This window comes from Phialemonium atrogriseum (genome assembly GCF_030411735.1).
Source record: "Phialemonium atrogriseum strain 8032-3 unplaced genomic scaffold QBC33scaffold_21, whole genome shotgun sequence".
Taxonomy (NCBI): Eukaryota; Fungi; Ascomycota; class Sordariomycetes; order Cephalothecales; family Cephalothecaceae; genus Phialemonium; species Phialemonium atrogriseum.
In genome coordinates, this window is record NW_026848158.1 from 57,922 (window position 1) to 81,676 (window position 23,755).

The window sequence follows — 23,755 nt, forward strand, 5'->3', positions numbered from 1 at the left end:
TTTTTTTTGGAGGGGAAGAGAAGACTGGATCTTTGACGGGTTGCCCTGAAGACGAAATCTCGAAACCAGCAGATCCAAGCCAGGTACTTATGCTCAAATCTGGGCGACGCCGAAGAGGCCAAGAAGTTCCAGACCATCGCAGGATTCAGGATTGATTGCCATATCTTGGCAAGCTGTCATCATGTAACCCTGGCGGCCGCCATGGATGAGATCAGCTCGGAGGATAATTTTTCTCTTATTAGATTTTACTCGCAGTGTCATGGCGCAGACAAGATGAGACGTGGGAAGCGCCGTCCTCCTCAATTATCGCCAAGGAGAATTGGTCAATGAGTAATTAAGCATATATAATCGACATGATGCTAATTGGTGTTCTGTAGGAGATCTAGATGACACATCACTATGGGTCACTTCGAGCATCCTAGGAACTCCCTCCCCTAGTCTTCTCCCACCACTCAGCTCAGAAACTGCACCTCGGGAAATTCAGACGACGGACCATTCAGCAATCCTTGATCCTCCCCCCTCAAGGCCATCTGCAAGAAATCATCCAAATACGCCGCCAAGATCTCCATCGTCCTCGCCCCGGTAATGTCCCCGATCAGCGCCTGCACCAGCCCCTCATCGTCGCGCCACCCAGCGACATCAGCAATAACGCCAAAATCGGCGTAACTCCCGTGGATGGATCCCTCAACGCTCAGTTCCTTCACCCACTCCTCAGGATGCCACGTGTGCATCGTCTCGAGGAACCTGCCCCACGAGTCATCGCTCGACGAGTTGTGCCCGACTGACCCGAACACCAGGAACGACTGCGGTATCCCGGGACGGCCGAGCCCAGCGTTCAGCACGGGGCCGAACATCATGCCGTCCAGGTTGACGCCCGCGACGAGGCGGGTGTCGTTCACCATAGCCGCCGCGGCTGCCGCGCCGCCAAACGACTGCCCCACCATAGCGGCCCTCGCGGTGTCCGGGTCGTCGGTCTCCGTGACGAAGGGGACTCCGAGGGAGTGCAGCACAAAAGAGGCGTCGTTGGTGCGGACGTCCAGGGCGTGCACCAGGGGCGCCGTGTTGTTGGGGTCGGCGACCACGTTGCCGCCGTAGACGATGGTGCCGTCGGGGAACTCGACAATATCAGTCTCGTACGGGTGGTCCATGGTGACGACAGTGTAACCCCGGCTAGCAATGGTCTGCGCGATGGCCGAGTAGAAGAAGCGGGTAGTATTCAGGCCGCTCGAGAACAGGACTACGGGGTACTCGAGCGTAGCATTGGGAAAGGGCCTAGAAGCCCTGTTGCAGCAGATTTGTAGCTCCAGCTGGGACAGCACACCGCTGGGCCATGTAAGATTGGCGCTGGATAGGTAGGTGTCGAAGATGGCGTCCTCGGAGTCGGCTAGAAACTGGCTCATGTAGGGGACAGTGCATGTCTGGGTGCACCTCTCGGGCGGAACTGGGTCGAAGCGCGACACCATTATCCGCCGCGGGTGAGATGAGTTCCATGGGTCCAGACGACTGTCATCAACCAGCTGGAAAGGATGCAACGCGGTCTTGTAAGGGCCAGTCGGCTCCGGGATGAGTAGCCCGCAACACACTGCCACTAGGACACAGACTGTCGGGATCGAGGTCGCGAATAGCTTCATGTCGTCGGTGGTTGCTTGAGCGAGGTTGCATGGTTACTTCCTGGAGAACAGATCCTAGAGGTGGCCGTCTAAGATAACCGGTGGGATCTCGGATAGATTCAGGCCCCGATTGCGGGGAATGACTGCATATTTATGGGTTCTCCATGCTACCTTGTTCTGCCGATTACCACAGAGGCCAGATTAAATTCAGGTGTACTCGGTGATCACAACCCTGATTTGGCAGGTCCTTTTAGCCGCCAGGATTTAGTGACCTCGTCCAGAGCGAATCGATAATTACAGACATCAATATCCTTGCTCTCACTGGTTTCTCAAACCTGGACTTATCATTTTCGAACCCTAGATTCCGTAGATCTCTTACCTCGCTCGGGCGGCCTAAGTAAACCCTGTGACATGGCGACAATTACGGCGAGATGGATGCTAATTTTAAGTGACTTCGACGATAGACTTTTATGCAACCTACCGAGACAGAGACTGAAATCAAGGAATCTAAAGCAGCTTGAACGATTGTAATATTAAACAACTTGCACTAAGAGTTCAAGCGACCAGGACAATGAGGGAGAAAGATACAGTAGTGAGACACAGTAGAACCCAAACATAACCTTGCAGTTCTAAACCTACCCAAAATCCCTATGGATGTAGGTTGAGAGGCGAGGTGCAGGAAAACGAGTTAAGTTGCGGGTTCTTGAAAGCCACAATCATACCTGTTGGTAGACACAGAGTTAACACAACATACACTAATTTTACATCAGCATGATTGACACAAGGTAAAAACTTACCATCTACCGCGGCGTACATGCCCAGCCCGCACATAGCAAGCGACGACAGAAAGTAGACGGCATGCCAAATGTTAACAGCGACCTGGAACGGGCCACCGCTGCAGAAGCCACGCATCCAGCGCCTGACATTGCTGGTTGCGGGCCTGACGACCTGGCCCGTGGTCGGATCGAATCCTTCGCCATGGTCTGCCCGGATAGCATTCTTCTGGCAGTCGAAGCCCAGAGCCAACAGGGGCGGCAGCGTGTACGTGAGGTTCAGGAGCATAGACGCAGACATGACACTGACGAAGCCGAAGTAGTCGGGGATGGCCGCAGCGATGATAAAGGCTATGATCCACCAGATGGGAACGAGAACGGCGTAGATTATCTTGCCCCGCCGGGTGGTGAGAGGTGGCGACTTGAAGATGTCTATGAAGATGTTGTTGTAGAGCACCTTGATTCCAATGTTGCCGTACAACCCGGCGGCGATGAGGGCAGAGACGAGGGAGATGATGTTGCCCGCCGTCTGCCAGCCATAGATGCTGACGCCCATGTAGCTTGGTTGGAAGGAGTACTGGCCCTGGAAGTGATAGATGTAGCATCCGTAGATGAGATAGACGCTGTAGATGAAGAACTGGGCACCCCACATGGCCTTGATGAAGTCGCGAGGCCGCCGCATCTCGGCCATGAATTCCACGAAGAGCTGGGCGCCGGCGTAGGCCAGCACGCCCGAAAGCAGACCGTTGATCGAGCCGACCAGGCCGTTGGGCGGGAGATTATTATAATGTATGATTGGCGGATAGTTACCGTCCTTGTCCGGCGTGATGGTGCTGGGATCCACTGCGCTTCCCGCCGAACCCAGCGTCGCGATGGCGAAGTTCGGGGGCGAGTGCGCCATCACTCCCATGGTGATGAAGATGACAAGCAGGTTCAGCCACACAGCAAAGTTAGCCACCCATCCGTAGGACTTGAGAGTGCGGATTTGGGTGATGAAGAAGCCGGCGCAGGCGAAAATGACGGGGCAGACGATGTAGCACAGCCGGAACCTGGATACTTGCGAGATGTTCTCGCCGTACTGGATCGTAACCTGGCCGACGATAAGCAGCAGCCCGATCGCCTGGAAGATGTTGGTAATGTATCGAAGGGTCGAACCCCACGTGCGGAAGGCAAGGTCACCGTAGTTTTTGGCCGGGAACTCATAGCTGTCGACGCCCAAGAAGACCCGCCAGATCAGGTACCCAGAGTACCCAGCCATGAGGCCGAACACGGTGTAGAATGCAATGCCTGCGAGTCGATTAGCTCACATGGATCACTGGCCCACGAGTACATTGTCTTGGCTCACCTGGGCCCCAGCCCAACGTGCCCATCGCGAAGCCTGACCCGTATGGACCAAGGATGTCTGTGGTGATCAAGAAGAAACCTGTTTGGTTTGTGAAGTCATCAGTCAGCATTACCAGCGTTTGTTTGTGGGTTGGAGACTAGCTTCTGGTTCAGGTTTGCAACTCACAGGCACCCCATGATGCCGTCCTGAAGGCTCGACTCGCATTCGTCCACTCCTCGTCCGAAATCTCGAGTCGTCGCTCACGGGTGGCAAAGTCTGCCTCAACAAGGCGGCTCTCTGGCAGGTGCGGGTGCCCGGCAGCCCCTGATTCCATCTTCTTCCGGTTGATGAGCTCGCGCCAGTTCATGCGCGGGGACTCGAGGGTCAACTCTTCCTTTCTCGTCTCATGTGCATAGTAATGGTACTCCTCAAAGGCGACATCGGGGTCGTGCGTTTCGCGCCCCTGGGGTTTGATGTAGTTAAAATTCGGGCCCAATACCGCATCCCGTGTGCCTGTAGGGCTGGATTGACCATTATAGTCCTGCTTCTCGTCCATATTGATCTCTGGAGAGGCGTAATTGACAACCAAGGCATATATCCATGGGATAATTGGCTGAGAGGACAAATAAACTATTCCAGCGAGACGGGACAGCCAAGGAAGGTCTTAAAACTTCAGCACAACTACCCGGCCATGTGCAGGCCATTGACACGATCCGTGAGTCGGTCCGACCTCGTCGCTGAGGCTCAACGAGGTAAGGTGGTATATTTTGCGGAGAAGCTGACGTCGATATGACTCGCTCGACGACACCAGGTTTGTTGGAATGCCGTCATTTGCCACCCGTCCCTCCCACAAAGCTTGATTGTCTTGGCGAAGCTTGTTTTCCTTGGCAGGGGTACCATCTGGGGCCTGCCCTACTTAGCACGTGGTTAGATACCTCGAGAATACCTACAGAGCAGCGCAGTTGCCGTTTGACTGTATGTACAAGCTCATGTACAGATTCCAAGGTTCAAAAACTGTCTTGTATGCACTAGGTTGTACACTAGCGAAGACACTAACGCGTATGATGTCAAGACGACGATGAGAACGAAATAGCGCCCATGGAAAACCCTTCCTGTCCTCCGTCCACCACCCGACATATGCGCAAGGCACCAGACTGTGTCTTCGTGGAATTACGAGCTGTCGAGAATGGAAAATCAGACCACAAAAGGCCATTGTGGAAAATAGGATGTGCTACAAAAGCAACAGTGCAGTCCCAGCAACCCCAGTTCCACCCCTCAACATGCAGTTTGTGTCTTCCACATAGTCTCTGTGGATTTATGCAGAGTACTGTCGTGTTTAATACCTAGGCAAGGATAGGCTAGTATCCTCTCTTCTGTCTGGAACGTATGGAGAGGCGGACAATCCTGTCCACCGATACAGATACTGGATCAGATCCGTTATATTGTTGGGTCGTAGGTTTGATAATGGATTATCTTCGCAGCGACTGAGGGTTGTGAGGAGAAAGATCGAAAGAGAGAGAATTACAAGTATCGTCCAAATCCGTTAGGTAGTCTTTGACTAATTATGGGTCAAGGGAGTCAGTTGAGCATAGGGGAAGATCTAGCAACTCGAAGACCAGCCTGCAGAATGTTTGAGGAGGTAATTACAGGGTAATAGTTGAGGGGCTAAGCGGCTGAGATGGTTCATAAAATATTCGCCGGGCCGCCAAGAGGACAGTCTTGCCTAAATTCAACAAAATTACGCGTAGCCATAAACGATCCAATCATGGTAGGTTTCTCCCCAGGAGAATGGGAAAGCAAACACAGCAGAAGTTTGAAGAGTGTAACTCGCGTTTAGAGGTTAGGGTGGAATCATCTTTGACATCACTTGCAGGGACAACAGGGGGAGGGTTGATCCAGAATGTCCGACTATCGACATTGATAGCAGCCTAATATCGACAGGCATACAGAGTCCGGAAATGTCGTCACGACGGGATCTGCCAGTGGCAGCTGTAGGACTAGATCAAATAGCGCAAATACCTGCCCATCTTTCACCATCAGTTGTCAGGCAGGCACCGGCTGTTAAATCTCCGCTGGTCATCCTTGGTGTATATCTGAATCCAGCCAGAAATTGCCATGTCCTGCAGAATTGCCGACGTTCCGAGTCCAAAACGTAACTAGCTTACAACTTTTTGATCCCCACACTCACGGTAAAAGGGTCTGGAACTTTAATATAAACTACCGCAGCGGCTCCCCGCACATCTGACCTAGTGCCAAAGCGGAAACACAAGCAAACCCTTTATATGTTTTATCTCTCGCATTTACTCCGCACATCAGGCTCCCAGAAAAATGACGGCCTATGCCGGGACACCCGGGCCACCTGCACAAATGGAATGCCCCGAGGTGGAGCTCGAGCGGCAATTCTTGGCTGGGAATCCAACCGGGGGAAGGCAAACTAGATTGTGAATTAATTACGGGCTCCATGACAAACCCCTTCACAGGTGATAATTGTCGACATCTCAGAACCCATTTCTTCTCTCGGACGTTCTCGAACCAATTAGTTGATCAAACATGGCGACCTTCGACGATTTGATCCAGAAACTCGTGCAAGATGGCGACGCTCCAGGCTTTGCCATGCTAGCCAAGGATAAGACCGGTATTTACATCTTGGTGTCACCCTGTGATTCTCTACCCAAGGTACCACGGCTAACACAACCCAAGGAGCATTCCAGTACTCCAGAACTGTTGGTAACAGATCTCTGGAACCGGGCAACGAGGAGCCCGTGCGACTGGACACCGTGTTCGCGCTCGCCTCTGCGTCAAAACTAATCACAACCGTCGCCGCGCTCCAGGCCGTGGATCTGGGACTGCTGAAATTAGACGACGATGTGTCGGCCCACGTCCCCGTCTTGGCAAGCCAGGATATTCTCTGCGGGTTTACCTGGTACGGCAGGCCGAAAATGAAGCCGCGTCGTAAGGCTATTACCTTGCGCGGGCTATTGACCCAGACCGTGGGAGCCGGATACGATTTCCTCGACATCCATCCGCTCTGGAGATGGCGGTGGTGGAACAGACAGTCTATCGCCCAGGGAGATTGTGTCGAGGAACGGTTCAACTACCCTCTCCTGCACGAGCCAGGCGAGGGATGGACTTACGGATCTGGCATAACGTGGGCCGGGAAGGTCCTCGAAGCGGTCAGCGGAATGACTTTGGAAGAATGGGTCAAGGAGCACATATGTCGACCCCTTGGGCTCACCAGCCTCACCTTCTTCCCCGACAGGGATCCAGAGATATCGTCTCGGACAGCTACCACCTCGCACAGAAATGCGTGGACGGGCAAGCTGGAGTTTATCCCCGGGCAGAGTCAGCCCCTGCCAATCGGAAAGGACTGCCTAGGTGGGGAGGGTGTCTATGCTACCATAGAGGATCTTGTCGCCATCGTATACTCCCTGCTGACAGACGACGAGAAACTGCTCAAGACTCACACGGCGGCCATGATGTTTACACGCCAACTGTCATACACTGAGAGGATTCCCATGCGGCAGTGTCTGAGTTTACAGCGGTGGATCTGCCAGGGTCTTCTCGTCAAGGACGAATACGAGTGGACCATTGGAGGTGTCATGGTAACTGGAGAGGGTCACCAGTGTTTGAGACCGGGCACACTGCTGTGGACTGGCTTGCTGCATACTGTTTGGGTATGGCCTTCTCCGCTTATCAAGTGGTAGACACAGCTAACATGAACACTTCTAATTAGTGGATCGACCGCAAGTCAGGCATCTGCGGTGCTTTTTCAACCCAAATACTCCCTGCAAAGGACAAGGTTGTGGTTCCCCTAATGAAAGCCTTTCAAGAGGAGGTTTACGTCAAGTTCAACCAAGCTATGAACCGAGAAAAGGGAGTTTAGGAAGCCTGAAGTCTCGTCGAAGACAAAATGGGAGGCAAGGGACGACTATTTTCAACGGCAGTTGGTCTTGTTCGAACTGATATCGAGGAGGAGAAGAAAAGGGGTCTTCGTTTGGATGAGATGGCTGCAGTCCCAATGTTGGGAGACAGTAATTCCGCAGATCTAAAGCACGAGCGGGAGGCGAGGGAGGATCGGCAGTCTGGAATCAGCTTAAACTACGATAGTTTGAAGTTGATACAAAGTACCAGTCCAGGCTGTTGATCTTTAATTAATCACACGACAGGTGTTTGTCGCAACTTTAGGCGAGAAACGGAACATTTACCGATTCGTACTCAAATAGCTGGGCCTAGACCATCAGCCCATCACTTCTGTATTAATTATATGCAATTCAAAGCGCAACGCCGTTCTCCGCCACTCTCACCGGATTTGCATGCGTGGCCTGTATATACTGCGTCATAACCCTTGCAATAGGGTTCCATCCGTTCTCTGCTTCCAGGATTGTTCGTGGGTCTGTCGGCGTCCTTGCTAGCTAATTACCACTTCAATTGTGGGGGTAGGCAAGGCCGGCTAATGTATCTATGACAGGCGTGGAAGAAATGGCACGTAAAAAACTGAGAGTGTTCGCATGTGGCATGATAATGGGAGCCCTTCACACATTGCAGGACGCTGTAATAGCTCTCATCTCAGAGCATAGTGGTGCGGATACCAATATGCCTTCATATTCCAGACGGACAAAGCATAAATGCCCTGGTTCACCCTCCTGACTACTCTGCGTCGCCGCAAATCCCGTTCTCTGCCAGAATATTGACATCGGAGAGGGGTTTTACCCGGTGCCGAGGGAGGCTACTACTGCCAGGGGTCGCAGTTCGGGTACCAGGCGTACTTCGCGCCTGACGGGAAGTGGATCTCCAGGAGGATGAAGAGCTGACTTAAACAAACAAAGAGCCCGATGGCGGCGCCCGAATCCCAGGCGTATACGACACCGCCACAGTTAATAGCCAAGACGAAGGCCACCAGGGCGGCCATTTGCAAAATGATTCCGACATATTTCATCTCAGCAAGGCGATCCTCGAACGGGACGCCGGGGCGAGGGTCTTTGCTAGGGGCAGAAAGAGGTAGAGGTAGACCAGAGAGCAGACCGCGCCGATGAAGAGGTTGATGGAGAATGTCTGTGTCTCCCTGACCGAGAAACTCGGCAAAAGCTCCTCTAATAATTGGGCCAAGCACAATTCCCAAGTTAGGGGAGTTTCAGATACTTACAACGGACGCTCGTGCATGGTTGTTGTAACGGCGATAAGAGTCATAACTTCTACTGAGAGTCCCGCCACGCCAGAGACGCAGATGGCGGAGCCCATCTCGAAATGAATGACGTTGGAGATGTAAAACCATTTACAGTTGATCTAACAGCGAGTCCCAACTGAGTTTACCATGTAGCCCTGCACAGCATCGCCCCTTTATGACGAGGCTGTTGACTTTAGTCTAGCCTGCTTAAATGCAAAATCAGAGGCTACGTTTGTTAGTTAGTTAAAAGTCAATTTCCTTGAGCTGCCGTATACAGCTACTGTGTGGTCAACTTACGGGAGGCCATCTCATGCTTGGACATCTCCCTAGGGCCCATTTCCCCTTCGGACAGCCCGTTATTGTCTTTACCCTCATCGGCAACGCGCCACGTCCACAAGCGGGTGAACTGGTCGGGAATGCGCTCGAGCTGATTTTTGACATGCTGCGTGTAATCGCTTAGCCAAACTCGGGATTGCCACGTAACCACTGGGGGCGCAGCCACTTACCCTGCCAAGGATAGGGAGGAACTTGAAGGCATGACCGCTGTTGAGTACAGTGTGAGTTTACGGTCCTTTCTTAGAAAAACGAGTGAGCTAAGATTACTCACGAGCCTCCTGTACAGATGAAGAGCGTGTCATCATAGCCAGGGACATAGTCAATGACGAACTACGCAAGTCAGCGATATGCGTGTGGGTGACGTTCTGGAAGTAGTGAGAGGTACTTACGTCGTTGTCGACGCTATCCGTGTACCAGCACAACTTTAATCCAGTGTGAGCATGCATGTATCCCTCTGTCGTGTTGAGCAAGGGTGAGCATACCCTGCTGTCTGTGAATCCAAACTCCACCAGTTCTGGAAGTGCCTGGGCAATGACCTCTTTCACTTGTGTGAGACCGTAGAGAGGCACTGAATTGATGGGATTCTTGCTGTACTTGGTCCGAGGGGTCGAGATACGGCTGGGGTATAATTATTGGTAAGTGTGCATCACGACGGAGTCAGGCCACTCCCCATGGAACTCCATTGGACTTGGGACTTACGTGTTTGGTGCGGTTGGGTGATCCTCGAAATTCGTGAACTAAAATCAGCCAACAGGCGTGAGTCGAATTGGGTTGTTCGGGTAACATGGACATGGCAAATATCACACGTACCTTTCGGCCACGGAAGCCAAACTTGAGTCGGCCCTCCTTCGTGATGGGGAAGCTGCCTCCCTGGTAGTAGCTAGAAGAAACATCAGCAGTTGGAAATGTCACTCTGTGGCAACGGTTCGCGTACTCGTCACCCTCTCCCTTGCGGTAAGACCACACTGGGTAGTTGTCAGGGTGGAACTTCTTCCACAGATCTTGCCTCTCCTTCGGGATGTCGATGAACATGACAGTGCCAGCCGTAGCTTCGACAGTACGATGGGTCTCGGGGATGATGGACGCAGTCCAGCTACCACCTATACACGCAATGTCAGTATTTGGAGAGAAGGATAGCGAGAGGCAGAAATCCCGGTATACCCACAAGCGACTATTACAAAATCGGCGAAGTGGCTCTGGCCATCACAAGTCTGGATGCCAGTAACCTTCTTCTTTAGTCCTCGCTGTTCGACGATCAAGGTATCAACCTTGCCCTGGGGCTCTCCGAGGACGAACTTCACGCCGGCCTGTTCACACAAGAATCGCGCGTAAACACAGGCCTGGGGGTGTGGCCCTGCTTGTCAGTATTCGGTAGATATATCAAAGACAGAGATCTTGGGTTGAATGGCGCACTTTGTCGGCAATGGTAATTCCAGCATTGATATCAAGGAACCCATTGATATTGCCATTGTTAATCTTGTCGACGACGTGAAACTTGTCGACCCAGCTGGGGCCGATCTTCCTGAGACGTTCTTCGTCTTGAGCATTGCCCTGTAATTGGTAGTTCGTTGACTCAATTAGTTATGATGACGTTGGGATGACTAGCGTAGTTAATAAGGGGGCCCACGCCTACCTTGATGAATTGCATCTTGCGGAAGTCGGGTGCCGTCTTCTCCATCGTGAGCAAGCTATCCTCGTAGTAGTCCCTCAAGGTAGGGCCCTCTGCGGCGAAGTAGCAGCCGCAGATGTAGAGCAGCTGATCCTCGGGAGCGGGGCCTGCAGGGAGATGTGAGGTTTTGGCACTCCTGATTGCTTGGTTCCACGAGAGCCACATGTCCCTAGCCTCGATGGCAAGTGATTGATATCTGGATAGGTGCGAGCGACACGCGGTCATTAGTAGTCAGCGGATGCGGCAGGGTAGGGCGGGGTCTCGGATAGAATAGAATCGCCTACTGTTGCTTGTCACCGTATGCCATGCGGAAGATCTTGTTGATGTCCGCCGAGGCCCCATCGCAGCCGTTTGATGGGTTGTAGTGATTCTTGTCAAAGGCACACCGGTCGAAGACAGTGACGTTTTTGTATCCATGGCGGGCGAGCCACAACGCGGTGCTCAGGCCAAATACGCCCGCACCTAAGATGATGATATTGGAATCGGAGGAGACCATGTCGATGTCTGTCTGGCGCCAATGTTGATGTGGTGATGCAGATGAGACGTTGCCCAGCGTCGCCAAGGGAGGCGTACTTAAGTATCCCATGAAAACCCCATGAGAAAGGGTTACCCCTACCTATATCGGTACATATGGGTACAGATACCAAGAGGGGTTCTGATTGGTGCTCCGGGCGATGCCGGCGGCGACCCACCGCGACCCACGGACCTGGTATGTGGCTGCACATTCGATTGGCAGCTCGTATTCTCCCGAGATCGTGCCAAGCCCAAAACAGAAGGCCCCCTGGGTCCACCCGAAACGGCCCCCCATGGGGGAGATCAGCATTTACCGACGACAGTACTCCTTACCATGGATTAATCTCAGGTGTCGAGCTTGAAGCCTGGGGTTGCGGCCGTCCATTGTTTGAAATGCCCGAAAAGTGGCATTGAGAGAGCTGGACGAACATCAGAGAAGAGCTGGACGAACGCCCCGACAAGATGGCGATCAAAGCAGGTTTTTCTCAACTCGTCGGTAGCGACCATCCGGAATTCCCCTCGTCAGCTCATCTGCAACCGTCACTTGATGCTTTCCGCCATCATTTACGCCACATCTGCTGCCCCCGCAAGTAGCTCCACCAACCCCCAACCCCCCTCTCTCCCGGCTTGGCAGCCCTGTATGCGTCGCGCATTATCACTGGCCTCGGCATCGGCGCCTTCACGGTGACGGGGCCCATGTCCATTGTCGAGATTGCCCCGACCGAGATTCGAGGCCTCCTGGCTGCATGGTTCGGCGTTGCTATGATTCTGGCGCTGGTCTGCTCCACCTTCTGCGTCTACGGTGTCTATCTCCACCTCGCTGCCGACAAGCTGTAGTATCAGGTCGTCTTCTTCGCGCCATGCATCTTTATGCTGTTCTGCGTCGTCGTGAGCTTCTGGATCTGCGAGTCGCCCAGGTGGCTCATGATGGTCGACCGACACGAGGATGCCGTCGCAGTCCTCACAGAGCTACGTGGTGTCACACATCCATCCATCTTTTAAACCCAAAGGTCTCTTTGTTTTTCCCTATGTCTTTGGGGGTGAGCTTTGGCCAACCGCCACCACTCATTTGGCAGCGCCCTGGGCCAGACGTTCCACTGGCTATTCATTTACGCAATGGGGTAAGGCACGCCGTCGCTCCTCGCGTCAATCGACAACTGGGGTGCGTTCATCTTCTTCGCAGCCTGGTGCTTCATCGCGCTCTATCTCAATTCATCGCATTCTCACAACCACGTTCAATATATTCCGACCTGGTATTGCCCCATCATATACTTGTCTCTTCCGGGGATGTTTCGCATCCCATTAGACCACTGAGAAGCTCATCAATGCCATCCGACATGCCGGAATCCGCAATGGCAGCCGTCCACCTGGCCAAGTCGTCAGGGTCTAGGGCGAGAGTGGGGGTGGAGGGGACCGGCAATGTCCACTGCTCGTGGCTATTTCCCACCACCATGGCCATCGTACGGCTGGCTAGCGCTTCGAACATGTCCCGGTACGGCGCCACATCCTTCCAGCGTTCAGCCATGACGACCAAGACCATTGTGCAGTCCGTACACGTGTTGCTTATTTCATCGTATCGAACCGTAACGCGGACAGCGGGTAGCATTGTCCAGATGCAGTGCAGATACGTCAGGCCGGCCGTGAACAGACAGTGGAGCGCACCCCAGGTAAAGTTCACCGGCTTGCCTATGTACAAGTGCCGGTAGCCGTGGCAAATGCCCTTCGCGGCCCGCAGGCACTCCATGAGCACCGCATTCGCAACGCCTTTATACTTGATCAGTTGGCCCCGGTAGATGAGTAGAATGCAGTAGTTATAGTTGAGTTCGACCCAGTCTCTGGTCGCAAAGATGGAGAGGGCTACCCCTTGACGAGGCCGTATGGGTGGCGCCGAAGCCAGCCAGTCATCTAGCTCGACACGGAGTCGGTCAACGCGGATACTGTAGTTGTGGTGGTCCGGGTTGCAAGAGGCCGTGTCTGAGTAGAGAGAGGTGTGTATGCGAGCCCACAGGCATCGGAGGCGGATGACATGGATTGCATTAGACATGCTTGTCGCTGGATCACTAGAAGAAGTGTGTAGTGATCCTAGTGGCCCAGACATGCTATCTTCGGAAAGGGAGGAATCGTTTATATCCAGCGGGAGCTACAATGTCGAACCTGGTTAGTTCCGGGTTCGTGTCCTCTTTTGCCAGGGGTTTGGGTCTCCGTACTTCAGCATCAACGTCATGCAGAGCTAGGCCCAAAGGACGCCCTAGATGGATGGCAGCCGCGCAGTCTAGCCCGTAGGTACACCAAAATACCCTCTTTCGCAGCTCGAGCTGGAGAGGATCTGCTTTTGCCTTTGTGCTGAATCGCTTAACACTGCGGTGGTAGCCAAGCTCGATACACTGACGTAGTGCCATTCCCGAAAGTTTCCTATTCCAAGCTTAAGTTGAGAATTCTTCTGATAATTAACATGGGAAATATAGGTATAATTAGTTATTTACCAGATTGACGGGCCGGTCAGAGATCGAAGAGAATACATTGCATAGCATAGTATTGCCTGTATTGACTCCAGGCTCTCGAGTGATAGCACGTGGTCAACATATATCTGTGCCGAGAGGTATAGTTGCTGAGAACAGTTTTCTGTCAGCACATGGCTCCGGGGTCACGGTGTTGACGGTTGACTTGGCATAATTACCTGAGATAAAGATGCACAGTCAGGCAAAAGGAGTGCACCGACGGCATATACCTAGAATCAATATTTAGCCATCGCTATAGAGTGGGCCATCCGACAAGGGGCGGGACATACGATGTACAAAAAGAAGGAGGGAATTGGTTCCAAGCTGAATGAATCTAGGGCTCCCAGCGGCCAGAGTAGCTTCGCTTCCCAGGATCTGAAGGTCGGTTCGTGTAAGAATGAATACTGTGGGTGGATGTTCTGGAAGTAGGCATTGCTGAGCTTCATCCCTGTGTCATAATCCGGTAAAAGACACGGTGATGGTGATGGTGCATGCTCCTCGGAAAGACCCAGCCCAATGGCCGGCCCCGGAGGAATCGTCTGGCGGAGATACGAGCTGACCAGGCGGGAGAAGGCAAACGTTGATGACGAGCCCAGGTAATGCGGATCTGACCCAAATGCGTTGAGGCCCAACATGCCCACCTTTGAAGCCAAATCGTCCACGTCATCCGCCGCTTGCGGGGGATTGGAGATCGACAGTTCACTGCCATCCCCGTCTTCGACGGCGGGGGTCAGGGTCGAAGCAACAGAGGTATCCCCATCCGGCTGAGTCCGCTGCAAGAGTCCCTCGAGAAAGATGACTCGTTGTTCCAGGGTTTCCAGGTAGTTCCGCGGTTGGTGTTTCTTCGTTACCGGATCCTCCACAACGCAGGCTAATTAATTACACCACAGCGTTAGTCGTTAGTGATGACGAGATTGACGAGATCCTTCTAGAAGGGTAAAGTGCATTTTGATAAAATAGAAAGAAGAAAATCCCAAACTTACGGATACCATTACGACAACAATTTGAACAGGCTAGGACACGGTCGTCACACTATGTTGATCAATTAGCGGAAAGAATTCCCATGTGAACGCTCTCGTCTCTCCAAAAGAGGATGGTTACCTTGAGTTTCCTCTCCTTACAGTTGATGCAGGCGACTTGTGTTCTTCGACCAACACGTATACGTTGGGGAGCTTCTCTCCGAGATATTTGGTTGCGGTGATTCTGCAGCATGGTTAATGGAGAGGTGAACGATCATGTTCATCCATACGTGCGGGGTAATAAATCTCACCCGCACTACCTATATATATTGTCGCCCTTACCCAGGCTCCACTTTAACCTCTCATTGCGAGGAGCAGGGTTTTGGAGGTCACTGGCCAACAACCTGACAAGATTGCTAACAAGGACAGGAGTCGCCGCAGCCAGGCTCCTAGTCGGGCAGGGTTGTGTGCATTGATGAATTGAAGTATCCATGATGTTACCATCTGTTAGAATTTACAGCCAAGTAATTAAAAATTAAGTCCCGAGACTTTCGCCACCAACTGCAATGCGCGAAGAATTCCAACGTTTCAGACCTGTTTGTCGCCAAGGTACACCTCAATCAAACATCCTTCACTTGAACGAACTCGTCGGTTTTCCCTCCTTCGGTTCTCCCCTCCTCCATCCCACGTGCACCCAATGCCTGCGCGTGTGCCTCCTCTCGAGCCTTCTCCTCCGCAATTCGAGTGTTTTGTGGCCGGATCCACTTGAGCTCCACGTAGCGGAAGAAGAGCAACAAGCAGATGGCCATAACGATCAGACCAATAGTGGTGGGCCAAGCAGTAGGGAAGCGAGGTGCGGTTGAGGCGGGCCAGACGAGGATGTTGGACCAAGCGCCAACGGCGTAGAAGAAGGCGATTCCGAATCCGATGCAGAAAGATCTAGCCTCAGCATCGTGAGGGGTCAAGTCGGAGAGCCAAGCGAGGATGACTCCCGGGAGGGACATGGTAAGGTATGTGGCGAACCCTAAGGAGAGGTCAGCATATATCCTGACGTTGACTGTTTCGATCGAGGTAATAATTAACTCACATGCGAAATACCTGACATTCTCTGGGACATGCCAAATGGTGAGGATGGTCGCGGGGAGGAGGCACCAAAGCTGACCAGCTATTGTCAGCTCGGGTACATTTGCTGCTGTCAAGAGTCGCAGATGATCGATCAGAAAGGAGACATACCAGCTCAGGAAGCATTATAAGCCATCGGGTCTGGAAGTAATCGGACAAAGCCGGGAATATCCAGGTCGTGGCAACTATTATCGATAATCAGGATGAATTCTGACGGCGACGAAGCAGATAATACTCACCTCCAATAGCTAAGCCACCGATGGGAATCGAGTTGACGGCGCTCGTGCTCCACACTTTCTCTCCATTGGCGTCCACCAGGGACTTAAGGTACAGTCCAAAGTCTGATCCATCAGCGCCTCAAGTATTTGATCGCAGGGGAGTGGATTCTCACAATTGTAGGCCTGGTTCCCGATAACGCAGGCCGGGTAGAAGATGATGAACATCCAGAACACCGGTAGTGCCACTGTTCGCTTAACGGTGGCGAAAGTGAAATGCTTGTTGCTAGCCCGACAGAAGCGGTGCATTCGCTCTTGGGCCATTTGGACGTGGTGCGGAGTTAGCCAGAATCGAGCCCACGGACTGGGAAGTCAGCACATATTATTAATTAGTAGCCAGGCTATGTGTATGGAGACTTACTTTGGTTTATTGGGGTAGTCGGGGATGAAGAAAAGACCGAGCACGGCCCAGATGACGGTCATGAGTCCATCAATAAGCTGATTGGGTCAGTGTCGGTGTGCTTCCCATGTTTGATGGGCTGAGGCTGACTCACAAACATCCACCTCCAACCAGAGAGTCCACCTCGGTTGTGCATAGTAGCAGAGATGGAAGCTTGGAGGGCGCCCGACAGCATGGCTCCAACTAATAAGGGCGATAAGCAGGTGTAGAATGCCAGAGGCGATGATGTTCCACTTACAGAATTGGCAACTTGTATAAATACCAATCCGGAAAGCGATTTCTCGGGGAGTATACTGCATACGGGGTCAATGGTAGCTCTTGCCGAGAGCAACAAGGGGCGTGAGGCTCACCCAGGACATCAAAAGTGTCAGAGCACCGGGATAACACGAAGCCTCAAAGGCACCAATCTAAAAGCAACGCGGTCAGTTGTCGTCCCAACCGATCCACAAGTCAACTTGGAAGCTTACAAATGCTCGGAGCGCATACCTGAGAGTGTGTCAGCAGATATCACACCGCGCGTTGCGTGGTAATTAGACCCGGCTCGACTTACACCTGCTTGGCGTTCTTCACGAAGCATAACCCGATGGTAAGTACGCCCCAGCAAAACTCGAGCCCGGAAAGCCACCAAGACGGTCTGACCCGAGTAATGATGATTTGCGATGGCTATCGAGGTCAGAGGGGCTCGCTCCATCTCTGCTGTCGGGATGTAGATCGGCTACTTACGATAAGGAACAAAGCGTAGCCGACGTTGAACGACGTGATGAAATAGTTATACTCGTTGCCAAGGAGGTGCAGATCCTCCTTCATACCACTGACGTAGGCATTTTGAATACTTCAAGACTTTAGCGCGGCTCTTGCTATGATGGAGAACACCTTGTTCACGAGGAACAGGAGGGAGAAAGAGCGGGATAAAGCAAGGGCAACGCACTTCTGCTGATCAAGATATTTCAAGACCTGAGCGACAGCAGCGTAGACCATGAAGATAGCGTCGAGCCTAGCGACGTGCTTTCGTTCGGCCCCGGACTTCTTAGCGACGATGACGCCCGTGTTCTGGTCGATGTGACCATCGATTGGAGCCTTCTCGTCTCCCATGACCTGCGGAGAAGTGACTGGTTCGATGGGGCTGATTCCCATCTGCGGAGGGTCGGTGTGCGAACGATTCATGGCGACAAGCGAGTTTCTCGTGAAGGGGGTTCGATCCGAGTGAGCGTACACATTCCTGGGGCTCGTCGTGGCTCACATATATAGGGATTGTCGACAACAACGATAAGTAGGTGTAGTTAATTGAGATAACGAAGCCAAGCCCCCCGCCGTCGATGTCTAGCGGGCGGAATGTCTACCGAACCGAACCGAGCCGTTACCGGCTGCCCTTCTTGGCCCTCAAGCCCTCTGATCCCTTCGTCAAAGATTCCTCTTTCGGGAAATGTTAACCTTAATTAATCAGAAACGGAAACTTCTCCCTTTCCGTGATGTTTCCGATCGTCGGCTGATAGAAAAGGGGGAAGCAGACCAGGAACGGGTCCAAGGGAAGTTAGTGGTCGCACGTTATCAGTGCGCGCCCGGATTGCGACACAATTGGTGGGCCAATGCATTCGAGAGAGGCTTTTTACACATCAAGCCAAACTTGTCTTTAATGCAATGCATTCTCTGGCCAATATTATCTCACTCACTCAGCAGAGCAGTGACTGCATATGAGTGTGTAAATTAGGAAGATAAAAGGGGGGAGGATCTCGAAGAGGGGCGTGAGGGGGTCGTTTCTTATCGCTGACTAGTACCTGTGTGGGCCTCTGTGCGATGTAGCGTGGAGCTAGATTATTTAGACATTCTCTTCATTGGTTGAAGACACTGGCCCTAGTTGCGAGAACGGATGTGGCTAGTTATCAGGATTGTGTGAGAGAGAGAGATATGGAAGACGGGTCTGCGGATAGACACAGGAGTCACGACTCGGTATTCGCAAAATGGATTTGCGATCCCCACAATGAGCATGCCAGACTAGTAATTAGGCCCTGCCCGAATCTGCTAGATCAAGCTCGCCTTAGATGACTTAATTAGATATCTAATCTGCTTCTACCAGAATCGAAAGTGCATGCCATGCAAGAGATACACAAGTCTACAAAGACGGAAAGTCCAATATGTGAAGCAAACCTAGACGGGCGACGAAATCAGATGATCACCACGAGTGGCGAAAATTTGAGCCAGCCTTTCCGTCTTCTGTCGGTTCGCGACCCGATCTGCCTCTATCATTGCCTTCAATGACCACAAGACCTGTTTCGCCTCGAGTGCTTGCAGTCTGGCCACTGCGTCTGGGAACTCATCTTGTGGGTCATGCGCTGCCAGCCAAGTCGTATCCTCTTCCTCTCCCCCCGACATCTCTCGGGCCAGCTGCTCGAAGACTTTCTGGCAGAAATGACGACGGGTTTCGTCGTATAGGTACACTGAACCAATAACGTCAGTAGCTGCTGCCGACAGTGGGTTATATGTGATTCAACTGACAGATCTTTTGGATCGAGAGACGGTCCTTTATTTGGTGCCTCTGCGAAATATACTCGATCGCCATACCTAGAGCCTTGCCGTCTGCTAAAGCGAAGCTACTGCCAGCTCCATACGCGCCACCGGTCGCTATTGAGGGTCAGCTGATAGCCCCCTGAGAGGAGACCAGGGGATACTACTCACGATGGGCAGCATCACCAATAAAGACAGTCCTCTCTCCGTCAGTCAGGTGCTCAAGGAATGTACCTCGGCAGATAGCTATGATCATCATCAGCCGCCGTTGCATCTACAGGGACATGAATACGTACGGAACAATAGGATATCGCCGGTTTGGTGCAGGATGTTGTTGATTAAGGGATCCCAGTCCTTGGTTTTTGTCAGCTCAGAATTCTCAGGAATCAGCGGTCTGGGAAGGGAGACTGACCTTGAAGAAATCGATCAAATGATTGACTCGATCCTTCCCTGCCTCTTCTGCCCATTTGAGGCTATTCCCCTTATCTTTGGGCTCCGGGACGACGATAATGAGAGAGAATCTTCCGCAACCTAAACAAAGCTCAGCCTGTGAATCGGCCATCGTATGTGCGGGATGTTACTCACCGACGTCTCCCATCCAAACGAGCGCCCTCCCGCCGACATCCGCCCACATAGTGAACTGGGTAGGAAGGTTTGGTACCAGCTTTTCCAAGGTAGCCCGATCGTAAACCTTCATGTATTCCAATGCTCCACTTGGATTCGTTAATTGATTATTAGCATTTCCGACCAGTTTGTTTACACAGGTTAAAACGAGTCTCACGTGAAGGTGACCTTGTCATTGGGTCGCATCTGTCTTCGGATTCTCTAATCGAATTCGTCAGTGTCGTCCTCGATACATATCAGCTCAGGCTAATTACTGACCGAATTGATACCATCAGCAACAACCAGAAGGTCGCACTCCGCAGATGTCGCGTCCCAGAAATCAACCACCACCCGATCAGGATATGATCGATATCCCTTCACGCGTTTCCCACCAAGGATCTTCGACTTTGGGATGCGCTCGATGAGGATACGATGGAGATCCTGCCTGACAGTCGCCGAAGACCATCGCCTTTCGTCTTCCTCGTGACTCGAATCTCGGACGAGGTTACCAAGACGATCTTTGACTAGTGCTCTGGTAGTTCGATGGTGCGAGATACCTTCGAGAACACCTTTACCGCAAATTTCCTCGACAATCCTCTGCCCAGTCCGCGTCACGCCTATCCAGGCTCCTGTTTGCCGAGGTTCGTCTGAGCGTTCGTATACGGTGATGTCGACTCCCGGTATACGAGCAAGGTGTAAAGCGGCTGCACCCCCTGCCAAGCCAGCTCCCACAATCGCAACTCGCAGGTTCGAGGTATTTGTCATGGCATTTGCTTTCGAAAGTATGTGGACGAAAAGAAAGGTGTGAAGAGTTGAGATACATTTGAAGGTTCTGCCAAGTTTTTCCATCTTCGACTGATCGGGTTAAATGGTGCATCTTATCATGGCCACGGCCGACGGAACAGATGCGCTAGTGTCACCATGCACTTCATGGAACACACGGAAACGAGGTCAATTCCGAAGGTAAACCAAAACGCCACGACTTGTCCGGCAAGCTTCATCCTCGGCAACGCCACGGAACGGAAAACACTCCGTTCCGCTCCGATTGAGAGTGGGTACAACTCTACGCCACCTCCGCATTTCTCAATGTTGTCTATGCACTCCGTTTTCCGTTCCATCAGCGATTCCGAGCCATGTCATCCGATTCACCTATCGAGGAAATGCATACGCGTGCTGCCAAGCGCACGAGGCTGAGTCGCGCGTGTGACCGTTGCCGGCAGCGCAAGGTGAGTTCCCGCATTGATTTGCGGAAGTAATTGATCCAAAGATTATCTGAGTTGATTACAACTGCTGATAATTACATTCCGGCAGATTCGATGCGATGAGCAACAGCCGCGGTGTGGACCTTGTCGTGTGGCTCAATATGATGAGTGAGCTCAGTTCGGGGCTCAGATGAGTGGTGGCATGATGACTGACTGACAGATTCAGTTGCGTCACCACGCATCCGAAAAAGACAGGTCTTGCTCCTCCAGAGCGTCGTCGTGCCGGTCAACAGCAGAAAAGCGAAGTGTCTACATATGGCGACGTTTCGACTCTGACAGCCCGAATTGACCGTATGGAGAGCATGCTGGAGAGACTTATCAGTGGAATGGGATCGTCTGCACAAGCTTCGAACGGCTCGCATCGTCCGGAGATGGGGAAACCCTTAGCAGCAGTGGGTTCGGGAGGAGGGGCATCGCCACCAGCACTCGCTCTTGAAGATTCTGTGCAGCCGGGGGAAGAGGTTGACCAGTTATGGGACCATGACCGAGAGAGCGACGAGGCCGAATGGCCCCGAATGGTGAACGATGAGAGTTCAGTCATGGGTTTCACTCGAACCACCAAAGAATTCGAAGAAGTCACAATGGATCTCAGCTTTCCCCGCGATGGTCAACGTACTTCCGACAGCATCGCAGCCATGGGACCGCCCAATCCTGCCTCGCTAACGTGGCCGACTGCACCCATCATGCACGATCTCCTCCACTTGTATCTCACGTATCATCACCAATTCTTCCCGATCACTCCTCGTACAGTCTTGCTTTCACTTTCGTCGACTCATAAGGATCAACATTCCTATGCCGAGGTCATGCAGCTCAGCATCGCACTCGCGATTGGCGCTTCCCGAAGTTCATCTCCAGAGCTGGAATCGCGGCTGTTCGACCAAGCCTGGTCAATGATAGGCGGCATCATCGCTCAACCTAGCTTGTCCGGCATCCGAGCTCTCACGATGACAATAATTCTCCTGCTGTCCAGACAGAAACCTGGCTTGGCATGGTCACTCGCTGGCACAGCGATCCGGATGGCTCAAGGCTGCGGTTTGCACAAACAAGCTTCAAAAGTGAAGGACACTTTCCTTTGGTGGGTCCTGTACTGCCTCGATCGTTGTCTCGCCTTCGTTTGCGGACGACCTTTTGCGTTCATCGAACAGAGTTTGGACATACCCTCGCTGCCGAACACCGACACGTGGTCTTCGTTTGTCAAGCTCGCTAATATTCTCTCTGCCCTAAGAACTGAGGTATTTGAGACGAATTTGTTGGGACGCAGCAACACCGGCGAAGCGATTAATCTGATCGCCAAGTTCGATGCCGAGCTACGACAGTGGACAATGATCGTCGAAGGAGCGGGAAGAAGCGGTGGTGGACTCCTGAAATCACCTTCTGTCCGAGGTGGTCCAGAAATCTTGATGGTTTTGGCGTATCATCACGCGTAAGTCCAGCTTCTTACACTTGGGTATTCCCATCGAATTCTGACATGGAGCCAGCACGATCATGCTCCACAGCGTCGGATTGTTCATCAGTGATACCAGCTCACGGATGTCTGCCCTGGGTTTTGGCCGAATCCCTTGCGTAGAGAGCGCGAGGGCCATTTTGAGGATCCTCGACAACCTGCTGCAAATCCCTCTCGAGCGTCGACCCCCAATTTCCCTCGCATATCCTTTAACTGGGACGTATATTATCGCCCTCCGACTTCTCACCAGCCCGATTGATCCCAGCACGTTCGATGACTTTCAGGTGAGCACTGTTAACAGGCCTAGTCATACACATGGAATCAACAATGGAGTGCCCGCGGCTGACCCTAACCAGATGCTGAAAAGGGGTTGTGAGGCTTGTCAGCAGGAGTACGGCAGATACGGTTACACCGACTACGTCAAGCAGTTCCCCCTCATCGTGAACCTCGTGTCACGGCGATTACTCCAGTCCGATCAACTATCCAACACCTCTACCGCCCTCCCGGATATGAACGGCTCTCAAAGACAGGCTCAACTCAACACGAACTGGATGCCATCCTTGACATCCGATAACGCCCTCGGCTTTGAGCCTGACGACAATCTGTGGCAGATGTTCACCCAACAAGCCTCTTCCGTCCTGCCCTGGTCATTCGATATGGAGCAAACGGATTAGGATATGTTTTCCTCACTCTTCGGTGCTGCTTCTTCTTCCAATTAATTAATTAGTTGCAAACACCCGGCGATGGGCTTCAAGGAAACATGGCTGATGGACGGGAGTTCACCCAGCAGCCACCGAGTTAGTATGGACGAGTATTCTTCGAGCGATCTTTGTGTGTACCGATTAATTAGACGTGGCTTCCACGATAGTGCTGATTCTATGCGACATAAAGCACCGCACATCATCGCCGTGTTTAAGCCATAATTACCCTTGGTTTCTGGCTAAGGCCACGCCGGTTGGTGTTCCGGTCACAATGATGGTAATTACCAGTAGGCAGTGTGTCAAACTGAAATGTGTGAGGCAGCAGACTTGGCAGAAGGTAACCCGCCGGGACACGGGGAAAAACCCCCATCTTTTCACCCGTAACATCGTGCATCACTTGTTCGTTCGCGGTGGTTCCCATAATGTTGATCACTTGCGGGTGTAAGATTGCACGGGTGGACTAGACACGAGACAAGGACCGGGCAGACATAAGTTATCCAAACCTACTCGAATTAGTCTAATTAGACCAGGCAGAATGACTAGAGTCTGGAGCGAAGGAAACCGACTTGGAAGCAGAAGAGCTGATACTCACCGCGTGAT

At 52.5% G+C, this 23,755-nt stretch overlaps 10 protein-coding genes across 10 annotated transcripts; 3 read left to right on the forward strand and 7 right to left on the reverse strand.

Annotated features, from left to right (window-relative positions):
* Nucleotides 1-357: 357 nt before the first annotated feature.
* QBC33DRAFT_593649 (uncharacterized protein) lies at nt 358-1,656 on the reverse strand. The gene has a single exon (XM_060431751.1). It carries the CDS (start codon nt 1,629-1,631, stop codon nt 453-455), a length of 1,179 nt encoding a protein of 392 aa, XP_060281130.1. The 5' UTR covers nt 1,632-1,656; the 3' UTR covers nt 358-452.
* A 466-nt stretch (nt 1,657-2,122) lies between these two features.
* Nucleotides 2,123-4,477, reverse strand: QBC33DRAFT_545269 (uncharacterized protein). Its single transcript, XM_060428548.1, has 4 exons — nt 3,894-4,477; nt 3,729-3,806; nt 2,408-3,670; nt 2,123-2,332 (listed from the first exon to the last, which is right to left on the reverse strand). Exons 1-4 carry the CDS (start codon nt 4,261-4,263, stop codon nt 2,259-2,261), a joined length of 1,785 nt encoding a protein of 594 aa, XP_060281131.1. The 5' UTR covers nt 4,264-4,477; the 3' UTR covers nt 2,123-2,258.
* A 1,494-nt stretch (nt 4,478-5,971) lies between these two features.
* Nucleotides 5,972-7,864, forward strand: QBC33DRAFT_496176 (beta-lactamase/transpeptidase-like protein). The gene is made up of 3 exons (XM_060425568.1): nt 5,972-6,342; nt 6,408-7,381; nt 7,441-7,864. The coding sequence occupies exons 1-3, from the start codon at nt 6,258-6,260 to the stop codon at nt 7,588-7,590; spliced, it is 1,209 nt and encodes a 402-aa protein (XP_060281132.1). The 5' UTR covers nt 5,972-6,257; the 3' UTR covers nt 7,591-7,864.
* Nucleotides 7,865-8,436: 572 nt separating this feature from the next.
* Nucleotides 8,437-8,945, reverse strand: QBC33DRAFT_561203 (uncharacterized protein; the record flags this gene model as incomplete). The annotated part of the gene is made up of 2 exons (XM_060430117.1): nt 8,437-8,689; nt 8,851-8,945. The coding sequence occupies 2 exons, from the start codon at nt 8,943-8,945 to the stop codon at nt 8,437-8,439; spliced, it is 348 nt and encodes a 115-aa protein (XP_060281133.1).
* Nucleotides 8,946-9,000: 55 nt separating this feature from the next.
* Nucleotides 9,001-11,372, reverse strand: QBC33DRAFT_593655 (FAD dependent oxidoreductase; the record flags this gene model as incomplete). Its single annotated transcript, XM_060431752.1, has 13 exons — nt 9,001-9,097; nt 9,169-9,313; nt 9,378-9,414; nt 9,479-9,537; nt 9,597-9,629; nt 9,690-9,825; nt 9,907-9,944; nt 10,018-10,087; nt 10,142-10,307; nt 10,373-10,547; nt 10,621-10,758; nt 10,841-11,072; nt 11,161-11,372. The coding sequence occupies 13 exons, from the start codon at nt 11,370-11,372 to the stop codon at nt 9,045-9,047; spliced, it is 1,494 nt and encodes a 497-aa protein (XP_060281134.1). The 3' UTR covers nt 9,001-9,044.
* A 350-nt stretch (nt 11,373-11,722) lies between these two features.
* On the forward strand, nt 11,723-12,226 carry QBC33DRAFT_571914 (uncharacterized protein; the record flags this gene model as incomplete). The annotated part of the gene is made up of 2 exons (XM_060430633.1): nt 11,723-11,867; nt 12,024-12,226. The coding sequence occupies exons 1-2, from the start codon at nt 11,852-11,854 to the stop codon at nt 12,224-12,226; spliced, it is 219 nt and encodes a 72-aa protein (XP_060281135.1). The 5' UTR covers nt 11,723-11,851.
* A 427-nt stretch (nt 12,227-12,653) lies between these two features.
* Nucleotides 12,654-15,099, reverse strand: QBC33DRAFT_456115 (fungal-specific transcription factor domain-containing protein; the record flags this gene model as incomplete). The annotated part of the gene is made up of 7 exons (XM_060424796.1): nt 12,654-13,529; nt 13,597-13,801; nt 13,873-13,997; nt 14,067-14,117; nt 14,178-14,758; nt 14,871-14,919; nt 14,989-15,099. The coding sequence occupies 7 exons, from the start codon at nt 15,097-15,099 to the stop codon at nt 12,654-12,656; spliced, it is 1,998 nt and encodes a 665-aa protein (XP_060281136.1).
* Nucleotides 15,100-15,320: 221 nt separating this feature from the next.
* QBC33DRAFT_177691 (major facilitator superfamily domain-containing protein) lies at nt 15,321-17,936 on the reverse strand. Its single transcript, XM_060422410.1, has 13 exons — nt 17,572-17,936; nt 17,367-17,475; nt 17,194-17,306; nt 17,111-17,129; nt 16,994-17,050; nt 16,882-16,936; nt 16,738-16,826; nt 16,605-16,681; nt 16,360-16,547; nt 16,208-16,309; nt 16,080-16,153; nt 15,934-16,003; nt 15,321-15,870 (listed from the first exon to the last, which is right to left on the reverse strand). The coding sequence occupies exons 1-13, from the start codon at nt 17,805-17,807 to the stop codon at nt 15,467-15,469; spliced, it is 1,593 nt and encodes a 530-aa protein (XP_060281137.1). The 5' UTR covers nt 17,808-17,936; the 3' UTR covers nt 15,321-15,466.
* Nucleotides 17,937-18,638: 702 nt separating this feature from the next.
* Nucleotides 18,639-20,701, reverse strand: QBC33DRAFT_621556 (uncharacterized protein). The gene is made up of 8 exons (XM_060432810.1): nt 20,028-20,701; nt 19,927-19,970; nt 19,731-19,858; nt 19,558-19,676; nt 19,442-19,499; nt 19,317-19,391; nt 19,137-19,262; nt 18,639-19,078 (listed from the first exon to the last, which is right to left on the reverse strand). The coding sequence occupies exons 1-8, from the start codon at nt 20,595-20,597 to the stop codon at nt 18,789-18,791; spliced, it is 1,410 nt and encodes a 469-aa protein (XP_060281138.1). The 5' UTR covers nt 20,598-20,701; the 3' UTR covers nt 18,639-18,788.
* A 41-nt stretch (nt 20,702-20,742) lies between these two features.
* QBC33DRAFT_545284 (uncharacterized protein) lies at nt 20,743-23,503 on the forward strand. Its single transcript, XM_060428549.1, has 5 exons — nt 20,743-20,974; nt 21,060-21,118; nt 21,177-22,433; nt 22,489-22,738; nt 22,811-23,503. Exons 1-5 carry the CDS (start codon nt 20,882-20,884, stop codon nt 23,126-23,128), a joined length of 1,977 nt encoding a protein of 658 aa, XP_060281139.1. The 5' UTR covers nt 20,743-20,881; the 3' UTR covers nt 23,129-23,503.
* The last annotated feature ends 252 nt before the right edge of the window (nt 23,504-23,755 follow it).

Excerpts from the sequence above, each read along its gene's own strand:
- QBC33DRAFT_496176 (XM_060425568.1), top strand. The coding sequence starts at position 6,258 with ATGGCGACCTTCGACGATTTGATCCAGAAACTCGTGCAAGATGGCGAC. Across the intron at positions 6,343-6,407 it reads GCTAGCCAAGGATAAGACCG|GAGCATTCCAGTACTCCAGA; the intron begins GTATTTACATCT and ends ACACAACCCAAG. Across the intron at positions 7,382-7,440 it reads GCTTGCTGCATACTGTTTGG|TGGATCGACCGCAAGTCAGG; the intron begins GTATGGCCTTCT and ends ACTTCTAATTAG.
- QBC33DRAFT_593649 (XM_060431751.1), bottom strand. The coding sequence starts at position 1,631 with ATGAAGCTATTCGCGACCTCGATCCCGACAGTCTGTGTCCTAGTGGCA.
- QBC33DRAFT_177691 (XM_060422410.1), bottom strand. The coding sequence starts at position 17,807 with ATGAATCGTTCGCACACCGACCCTCCGCAGATGGGAATCAGCCCCATC. Across the intron at positions 17,476-17,571 it reads AAATATCTTGATCAGCAGAA|TATTCAAAATGCCTACGTCA; the intron begins GTGCGTTGCCCT and ends AAAGTCTTGAAG. Across the intron at positions 16,548-16,604 it reads GACTACCCCAATAAACCAAA|TCCGTGGGCTCGATTCTGGC; the intron begins GTAAGTCTCCAT and ends CTGACTTCCCAG.
- QBC33DRAFT_621556 (XM_060432810.1), bottom strand. The coding sequence starts at position 20,597 with ATGGAAAAACTTGGCAGAACCTTCAAATGTATCTCAACTCTTCACACC. Across the intron at positions 19,859-19,926 it reads AATGACAAGGTCACCTTCAC|TGGAGCATTGGAATACATGA; the intron begins GTGAGACTCGTT and ends AACGAATCCAAG. Across the intron at positions 19,392-19,441 it reads CGGCGATATCCTATTGTTCC|CTATCTGCCGAGGTACATTC; the intron begins GTACGTATTCAT and ends TGATGATCATAG.
- QBC33DRAFT_545284 (XM_060428549.1), top strand. The coding sequence starts at position 20,882 with ATGTCATCCGATTCACCTATCGAGGAAATGCATACGCGTGCTGCCAAG. Across the intron at positions 21,119-21,176 it reads CGTGTGGCTCAATATGATGA|TTGCGTCACCACGCATCCGA; the intron begins GTGAGCTCAGTT and ends TGACAGATTCAG. Across the intron at positions 22,434-22,488 it reads GTTTTGGCGTATCATCACGC|CACGATCATGCTCCACAGCG; the intron begins GTAAGTCCAGCT and ends ACATGGAGCCAG.
- QBC33DRAFT_545269 (XM_060428548.1), bottom strand. The coding sequence starts at position 4,263 with ATGGACGAGAAGCAGGACTATAATGGTCAATCCAGCCCTACAGGCACA. Across the intron at positions 3,807-3,893 it reads GACGGCATCATGGGGTGCCT|GTTTCTTCTTGATCACCACA; the intron begins GTGAGTTGCAAA and ends CAAACCAAACAG. Across the intron at positions 2,333-2,407 it reads CATGTACGCCGCGGTAGATG|GTATGATTGTGGCTTTCAAG; the intron begins GTAAGTTTTTAC and ends GTCTACCAACAG.